General features: G+C 43.7%; 1 protein-coding gene across 1 annotated transcript in view; it reads right to left on the reverse strand.

Annotated features, from left to right (window-relative positions):
• Nucleotides 1-724: 724 nt before the first annotated feature.
• Nucleotides 725-9685, reverse strand: part of ST8SIA1 (ST8 alpha-N-acetyl-neuraminide alpha-2,8-sialyltransferase 1) — an 83498-nt gene continuing 74537 nt past the window's right edge. Inside the window, exon 4 of the mRNA XM_008635566.2 lies at nt 725-3313. Coding sequence (XP_008633788.1) covers nt 2827-3313 — 487 coding nt within the window. The 3' untranslated portion in view covers nt 725-2826. The remainder of the gene's footprint in view (nt 3314-9685) is intronic.

Genomic DNA, 9685 nt, shown 5'->3' on the forward strand with positions numbered 1-9685 from the left:
GCATTTCAAAAGCAGCATTTATTTTTGTTTCTCTCCTTTTCTCAACTGCCAGTCTTCTGGAAGCTATAAAAAATTATTTACCCTTGAAGCCATTACTTCCTCATCAAATGTGGTTGCCTTTGTACAATGCAGTTATACTCACTATATGTAAATGTGAACAGAGCCAGAACTATAAATTTCTCCAATATCAGCCACACATCACACACAGCCTGGGTCTCTCCTGCCCCCATAATTCCTTGGAAGCCATCTCCTAGCAAACATCAGGACTGCAGACACCAGAAGGGACTCACGAAGGCCTCAGGTTCAGTCTTACAGAGAGAGGTGGGGAATACAACACCTCCAGATATCCAGGGCACTGATATGAAACACTGGACAGAGTTTTCCTACAAAAATATTTGTTTTCCCCTTGTTCTTCTAATCCAATTATTTTCCCCACACATGGAACAAATAATTTCCAAGGGGTTGGAGAGCTGTAAGAGAGGTTCAGAAGTTAATCCTAAGTACTGGTAAAAATACCAAAAGATGACCAGCAAACAGGCAGTTCCCCCCTTCTCTCCTTGTTCCCTCTTGCTTTCATGCTGAAGTGCCACTTTAGCACATCATATTCCAACTGTGGTTTTCACAGATAATGCAATCTATAAAGCACTAAACAGCGCAAACCTGATGCACCCAATAAAAACCATACCGGCACCTCTTCGTCTCCAAGAAAGGCAGCTCAGTCAAATTCTGCCATAACAAGCATCAAGGAAAATATTTTACTTTCAAATCTTTTGCCACTGAGTCCCCACATCATAGGTAACGCACTAATGAAATGGAATGAATTATCAAGTGATGTTCCATCAGTGTGCTGACTGTACTTTTAACAAAAACATGAACAAAGATAACACGGGCTATGAGGTACATTCAGATTTTATCAGAACAATAACTAGAGCACTCCAAAATCTCCACATTACCCTTTAGCATTGCCCTGTAATCCTATGAAACAGTGTCCACTTTATGCTTGGAATACCCATATTCCAAAGGAAAATTTTTATTATGAAACATAAGTTTAAAAAGAAAAACATGACTATTTTTTCCCCAGTGTCCTACACAGACAGTTGAATTATTCATATTTAAAGAAGAGCCATGGATTTTGCTTCTTAAAAAAATTAATTGTATCTATAGAACTTGCAGCTGGTAGTCTACAAGGAGAGACCTTATCAACACATGAGAAGACACATCCCCGGAAATACTAGAACTTTAGAGCTAGAATAGCACAGGAAGTTGTTGTGGAAAGCTGATGACAGTTTTGTTGTTCCAACACCTTGACTAGATTTTCAGTAATAAGATAATAAGAAAGAGAACACTGATCTGGATTTTTCAAGTTAATGGTGGTAATACCTTGCAGCTGAAATTGCACCACAGATTGAGCTGGGATTCTCCTCTTGTCCTCCAGTGCTAAACCAAAGCAAGCAAACAAAAAGATTTCTCATTTCCACGGTGAGAGGACCATCTGCTGCCCAAGTAATAACCCAAAATAAAACAGTCCTTCAGGCATGTGCACACTGATGGAATTCACCACTGCAAGCAGAGATGCCTTACATAAGGCATGCCCTTCTAATTTTTCCTTTTTCTTGCTGGCTGTGCAGCTTTTCAGTGCTCCCAAAGGCTGTTTTATTTCCCAGACTCTCTTTAACCAGAGACAATCTCACGTGAGAAGTGCACGTCTTTAAGGCTAACATTACAATCCAAGCAGAAGAGTAAGTCATATGCAGAGAAACGATTTTTGAAGCTTTGACTAATTTTAAATGACACATTCATTTCTGCAACTTTCCTGCTATAAGCACATGAAGAACCTCATTCTGCATGCCACTGAACCCCTCAAATACCCTCAACAATCCATGAACATCTGGAGTCCGAATGAATGCAGAATTAATCCCTAAGGCTGGACAGCAAAACAGGTCAGGAACCATCCCTGCTTTGAAAGTCACTGTGGAAATCTTGCAGCGGGCACTGAAATCAGGCTGCACTTCACTAGTGGTTTTGTAACATGTTTTCTTTTCACACCAGTTTGCCTTAACCAGCTCTTGCCCACACTACAGCACCGGTATAGCTGTAAGTGCAATGACCTGAACTATCCCAATAAAACCTACAACACATAGGTCTATCCATCCCCAGTAGCAAGGCATTCCTATGACATTCTAACCAGATTCTTAGCACCTTCACTCTCCCAAGAGTCTTCAGAGGGGCTGATGGTACTCAGCTCCTTGGGCTTTTAAGCCCTTCCTTTTCCTTCCACTGCTGGGGGCGGGGAGGGGGAGGGCGTGTGGATAAAACAAACCAACAAACAAAAAACGAATAGAACGAAAAGAAACAAAGAGTCAATGACACACACATGCTGTCCTACACACACACACACACCCAAACAGAGGAAAAAAGCAAGGGAAAAGTAAAGTTCTACAGGGTGCTGATCTGGAATGAAATGGAATTTGGAACAGGTAGTCATATTTGGCACTGTCAGCAAAAGCTTGTGAGTGGCCCGGTGATTCTCTGAGCCTTAATGCCCTTTTACACTTGTCACTTAAAAACGTCCCCGGAAAGTTCAGCTGTGCTGCTTCTGACGTGTTTTCCCACTGCTGCTGAATGGACTTGATTGAGAGATACATTTAATTCCCTCCCAATTCCATTAAGCACTAAACAATAAGGACATATTCCATTTGGCGTTCAAGTAGCATCTTTATGGTCCATGCAGATCCCTTTAAAAACAACCAACATAAAACAGAACTCTCTGTTGGAGAGCATGGAAATTAAAAACTATTGGATCTCCCAAATCAACTCCTATGATCCTCAGGCTGAAGGCTGGATTAGAGGGTCCTCACATGGTTCTAGCTGCATTCTCAGTACACCACTTTTATGAAGAAACCAAAGTTGTAGAAATTCCTCTGGCATGGCATGGAATCCAGAGTCAGGCAGGACATTGTCATAGTAATGATGGCTGATAAACTTCCCATGCAGGTCCACTGAGAACGGCCAGAAGCCGTAAATTGTTACTTCCTCACACAGCCCAAGGGCAGCACTGACCAGGAAAAGTCCTGTGGAAAGGCGTTTGGCGTGAATACCTTTGCTTTTCCAGAACTTGCTGATGTCCCGCAGGAAGTTGGGGTTGGCAAAAAGGACTGCCTGCTTGGCACCAAAATCCTCCAGGGTGTAGTAGACGCGGAGGGAGGGTCCTGTCCCTGTTTTCATGGAGAAGGCTGGCATGTAGATGTAGCTGTGGTTATAGACCTTCACACTGTCCACAAAGGCTTTTCGGGACCACAGCAGATTCTGGAACCTGGAAAATCACAAGGAAAAATGAGTTGGTCACACACAGGTTTTCCCAGATGTTTCACAGTCCACCTAAGGGCGGCTCTTCATATGCGTATTTACAATTCACTGCATACCTTTTCTGAGCCCAGAGAAAGTCCACACAAACTTCTGGCTCTCTGACACTGCCTCTCTTTTGAAAACAGGCACCTGAATAGACAGTTGAAAACTATCTGGTATCCTGCTAACTCCAAAACTTTTCTGATTTCATCTTTCTAAAAAAACCCAAATCAACACTGACAATATTCCATAACACTCAATCCTTTTTAGCAATATTTTTCATTTGTCCAAAAACCAACTTAGATTTTTCAGGTACGGGAATCTGTAAAAGAAATTTTCAAATCTGTGTTCTTAAAGGCAGACTGAAATAAGACCCCAAATTAGATTAAGAGGGCAAGGTATATGTACAGATTATTTCTCTGATATGAAAACAGCATATTACAATTTATTTGTCAATAGTTATTTGCTAATGAATGTTTTATTCCTGATGTTTGACTGACAAACTACTCCATAACCAGCATCCTGGACTATAAACTTTCCTGGCCATATGTTTCCTCCCCACCTTTATCACTTGACAATATCCAAAGCCTTCAGAGAGTGCAAAGCTTAGTTCCCAAAAAACAACTTCTGCACAAGCCTCACACACGCCTTTCATTGCAGCTGGGCTTCTCCCCTGCATGTGATCCCTAATTTTTTCCTCAGCTCCCAAATGCCCATCTTGCCTTTGTTGCTGCCTCCTGTCCCTGTTTCCTGCAGCCAAGGCAGATGTGTCATGACTAATTCCCTAGTCACACACCAGAAGAGTCAGAAGAAGAAAGTTAAGTCAGCAGCACTGGATTTTTTTTCCTTTCTCTTGTGCAAGCAGAATTAGGTATAATGATATGTTTTTAAATGGTTATAAAGAGATCAGTTTTATGTATAAACCTCTTTGAAACTAACAAGAATTACACAAACTGGTTTAAATAGAATGCCAGATGACCTCAAGAATCATCAAACAAAATTTCAGCTGAAATGACTGAAAACAAAAAAATCCGAACAGCTTCAACAGCATTGAAATGTCTCATAATAGATGCCATGTCTTTTTGAAGTCTTTGTTTTGGCAAAAAAACCCCCAGAAATATTCTTGATAAATTGAAAGGTTTTGTTGACATTTTTAATATGCAATGTTTGGTCTCCTCATTTGCTGCAAGGTTCTTGCAAAACTTCCTGCACGTGGTATTAGAATGGAGCTGGTTTGAAAACTGAAGTCTGTCTGGGTCTTCATGGCTTCTTTGCTCTGCAGATCTGCTCCTACTGCATGGTGCTATTTGCTAATGAAGACAGAGCCACTGGCTTCCAAACAAGACATCAATTCAACCCCCACCTACAAAACAAAACCCAATTATTTCATAACTTATTGCATTTGGCATTCTTTCCTGTAGAAACAGCCAGGACACAGCTGAGTGTAGAAGGCCAGCCAAGACCAAGGAGCCTGGCAGAAATTCATTGTCTGCCTGTATCTCTTCATGTGGGCCTCTCCCTCCATCACTATCAGACCTATGACTGTTCCCCAAAATAAGCTTTACCATCCTCTCTTCTCAAGGAGTAGCAGGACAACCTGCAGATTATCAGATACAGGAGCTGGCTCTATCCTACCAAGCTTATTCTGTTTCCATCAGGACACTGTCACTGAGGGGGTAAAAACAAATTAAAAAGAAATCTCAAGCTTAATACTTTAAATAGTCACCTAAGTGCTCAGACCCCCAGTACCCAAACATTGTTCTAATATCCCTAATCACTTTTGAATGGTCCTAAGACCAACAGCAGGCTTTCAGTCCCCATAATTTGGGCTATTCACTGGGCATTGTAGGCTCAAACTTCCTTCCACATTAAAGGGGTGTTGAGCAAATGGCTTTATGTTGTAGCGTCTTTGCACCTTGGCTGAGGAAAGGCCAGAGACACATTCACTGTCACTCCTGAGTACTATGTCCTTTCCCACTTAGAACTAGTCCACAAATTTTACTTCAGAGGGCAAATAGTTGTGGTTATTCTCAACCTGCACTTTCCAGCAAATTTACCATTCTTAGAAAAAACCCACGCAGCTCAGGGTGAACACATTAAAATTCCTCAGTCTCAGAGGGCCAGAGACTGTCTCTGAATATTCATTTGCTATCATTGCCACAACATGTTTGCAATTCTTCTGGATAAATCTCCCCAAATAGGCAATAAAGTAACAAGAAGTGAACAGCAGACCCATGAGAGCGGTGCATGGGAGGGACTCCATGCAGGAGGGACAGCTGCATTTGTCACCCTACTGCTAACTGTCCTTCAGGAACATCATCACCTCCTGGAAACCCATGCCTCATTCCACTGATCTGGATGGCAGTGCTGGTAGGCATCCTGCCCAGTTCAGCAGACAGACATTATACAGGTGGCCAGGAGCCCATGGAGAAACATAAAACATGCTGATTATGGCTGGGCTGATGGTCTAACAGCCAAAAAGCTGCTGCCCATCTTGAGCACCTCATGAGGGGACATATTAGAAACAAATGAAAATTTCTGTTCCCTATTTGTAAAAATGGGAGCGCTCTCCAGCATTCTGACACTTTATAGGCTGGATAGAAGCTGAGAAATCTGAGGACAAATGCTGTGCATAAGCAAGTTTCTAGAGATGGTGCTGGAAGCTCAAGTGTGTTTTCCTTTAACTCCCAATCCAGACAGGGAGTCCGGCAGGCTTTGAAGGTACCAGATTGTTGGGGCCCTCCCCCCTGCCATGTAGTCCTGGGAGAGGGGCCCTGGGGCATGAGACACAGGGTTTCCCTAGCCCCTGGTCAGCCTCGTTCCCCATTGGTTGTTTTGTGTTCCCCTGCGTGGGCAAGGACCCTCGGGTCCCGTGATTGAGCAGTTCCTTGGCAGACCTCCGGCCATGCGACTGGAGAAATAAACATCTCTCTGAAACATTTATCAAGAATCGGTCCATATATATTTCTTTCCACAGGCCTCGTTGTCTGATACATCGCGTTGCAGTATCCGCACTGTAACACCATACCACACCCATCCCAGCAGGCAGCATGAAGGCTACTCCATGCTTGACAGAGAGACCAGGAAGGCTTTTCCCCTCAAGCTTTGTAGTCCCCACAATGCACGACAATGTTTGTCTCCTGCTTGTCCTGGCATAGACACCGCCAGCCTGGTGCAGCCCTTGCATCCACATGGACACAAATGCTTTCACTTGTGCCAATTCTCACCCAGGATGAGGAACTGCTGCTTCCTGGTTAGTGCTGGCATCTACTGAGCTTTCAGTCCTTTCAGTGGCACAGCCCAGAAACTATGCAGCTCCACCACACACACACAGAGCTTCCAAAGAAATGCACCAAATGACCTAGCCCTTTGCACAAGAGTGCATCTCGGGCAATGTTATCTCCCCAACGCAGCTTGGAGCAAGAAACAGCTGAATTGCTTTCAGGGTCCTCCCCTGACCTTCTGCAGCCAAGCTCACACAAATGTGTGGTGGGTTGCTAGCACTGGGATAAAACTGGAGCTGGAATCTTCCAAGCCCTAAGCGCTTGCTACCTGCACGAAGGGGCTGCCCTCCTCCCCCTCCCCCGCCCCCCCCAACACTGGCCAGACAAGTCAGGACCTGTCCCTGCCATGCGCTCCGAATCCCCTTTGTTCTAAGTGTGGGTAAAACTGAAAGTAACTCAGACTCCACCGAAACAGAGTCCAATTGGCTGGTTATCCCGGGTCCACCCCTAGTTCTTCCCTTTCCCTTCCCCCGAATAAAAGAGGAGCCGAGCGGGCTCCGCCCCCCCTTGGTTGGCTCTCCTTCGGTTGACCGCTGCTTCTGTCTCTTTCTCGGGAAGGGAGGAATAAGACGAACAGGACTGAAGCACAAGCTAGAGCTGTATTTCTGCCTCTTTGCTTCTGCTCTTGATAGTAGCTTTGCAGCTATCACTTGCCGCGTTTTGGAGCTACTGAAGTGCCAGATCGCCCGTGCAGTCTCTCTAGGCAGCTCGGGGCTTTCTAAAGCACTGAACTATGAGCCTGGCCGGCTAAGTGTGCTGTGAGAATATCTACACTGAGCACCACCTGGAGACTCCATGAGCAGCTTGGGAATTTGCAGTGATGTGTTCCAGCAGCTCCATGGCGGCTCCACAGCCCAAAGAGGCACGAGTGACTGAACCCTGGTGAAAACAGATCACAGCAGGTCCAGCCCAGACACTTTTATTTCCACTGCACTCATCAGTGGACAGTGAACAACTCAAATCATCAGCACCACATTTTTCTGTTAGGTTCCTAGGAAAGATCAACTTAAAACCAGCAACTTTCAGCAGCATATGGAGGCAGAGCTGCACAGATGCCAGAGAAATAATTTCCTTGCTACCAGCTGGAGAATTCCCTCAAATGCTCTGCTCCACTTTTTCAGAGAGAAAGATTCATCCAAGAGAAAACTGCCATGGCACATTGTCATGACAGAACAATCAAAGACTTAAGAGCATTAAGTGTTTTGGGTTTTGTTTTTAATCTGTTTTTAATGTTCTTATTGATGTTCTTTAGCAGATATTCAGGGACAGGGCTTCTCTCTGGTACTGAGAGACAGTTCTCAGTAACCACAAGGAATTTGCCGCAGTGACATTGAGCTAACCCTCTTGTGGATAATTATGGCAGCATTCTCTTGCATCTTGGTTTCTCTTTGATCTCCCCAGAGAGTCACTATCTCATGTGTGTGACAATATCCCAGGCACTGACTCTGTTGGCATCTGCAAAGTCACAAGTTCAGCATTCTGGATGAATTGGGAGTTGACTTACCAGAGAAGAAAAATAAAATAATGAGAGGAACAGCTCAAATGCCAAAGAAATAGTGTATTATTTTAAAATTACGATAGATAGACCTCAAGGGAATAGAGCAGAAGGTGTAAAGACTTATGTTTGTCATGTCCCTATGACAAACAATAAGCTCACAAAAATGATTTAGATAATTTGATGTCAGCATTAGCCAAGAATGATTTAGCAATTTGTTGGAGCTGTTGGACTCTGCTTACAGCTGGGGTCATAACCAGTCAGCTTGCAAACACACATCTGAGCCTCCTCTGCTGTGACAGAGGGGTTGTATTGCGCTCATTTCTCGGAGTGCTTTTCAAACAGCAATGCCCTCCTCAGTGCCCTGTGCTCTCACTCATATCAGGCTCTTCTTGATGATCTGTGTCATACATGAACTCCCTAATTAGCTTGGTCTTTGCATGTTAAGTGTTTTGATTAGTTAATTTTGGGTTACACAACTTTAATTGAGTGTTAATGTTCACCCATCAGTCCAGGTACAAATATCAAGTTCTGCTATTAGTGTTTTCACTTGTTCAAAGCAGTTTATCTGCACCAGTTCCAGTTAAAATCCCCTAGTTAAAAGTGTCCCAGTTAAAATTCCCTTTCCAACTTTAAAAAAAATAAAAGTTGTTTTTCTCATGTTCTCTGTATACTTTTGCAAATGTTTTAAGATGTGTTGGATGTATTTTAATATTTATTTTAAGGGTTTCTACTTTGCTCAGAACCAGCTCCAAACCCCAGTTTCTAACAGCCAACAGCCAGTTTTAGACCTTTAGCAGTTGGTCTGTAAGTAAGCTCCATGGCAACCTGAATCTTAATAAGGACATGTTACCACTCTTCCTCCAGCTGCTACTACCCCCCGACAACGACGAGCTATTGGTAGACAGAGATAATCTGTCAAAAAGAAAGCACCAATCACTTAGAACCAAAGGGGTGTGCCATGGGCGGTCCGTGGGCGGACTGGGGTGGAGCAAGGGCACTATAAAATAGTGAGTCAGCCTCAGAGCAGGGGCAGACCACTGCAGATTTAGCTGTGCAAGTTTTCCACTGGAGGTCCAGTGCTGTCTAAGCCCAAAGATCTCTAATCCCTGCGTTCCCGGAAATACCTCTTGAGCCACTAGGATCCCAAATTTTGATATTTTCCTGATTTTTATAATTTTTTAATTTTTCCGTTTTAATAAATTATCTTAATTTTTCTAAGAGTTGTCTTGTTCCTCACAGTCTGCCCCTCTGGGGCTTATGCAGACAATCTTACTGACACACAGACTGTGTCTCAACAAATTGTTTCCATGTGCTCATTTCCCATGTGGGCACTTCTGGCATGCATTAGGTGCAAGGTAAACTTTCTACTTGTCTACACAGGGAGCCAGAATTGAGGACTTACAGCACTATAAATGGACCCCCTTTCTTACTTTATCCCAGCTTTCCCAACTACGCAAGCCACTGCTTACCTTACGGACAGCTACCTGACTTAAGAATCAATTATAATGCCATTAAAGTCAGTGGCACAGCCAACTCTGATACCCAGTGCTCTGTCTAA

The sequence above is a fragment of the Corvus brachyrhynchos genome, unplaced genomic scaffold (genome assembly GCF_000691975.1).
Source record: "Corvus brachyrhynchos isolate BGI_N302 unplaced genomic scaffold, ASM69197v1 scaffold246, whole genome shotgun sequence".
Lineage (NCBI taxonomy): Eukaryota > Metazoa > Chordata > Aves > Passeriformes > Corvidae > Corvus > Corvus brachyrhynchos.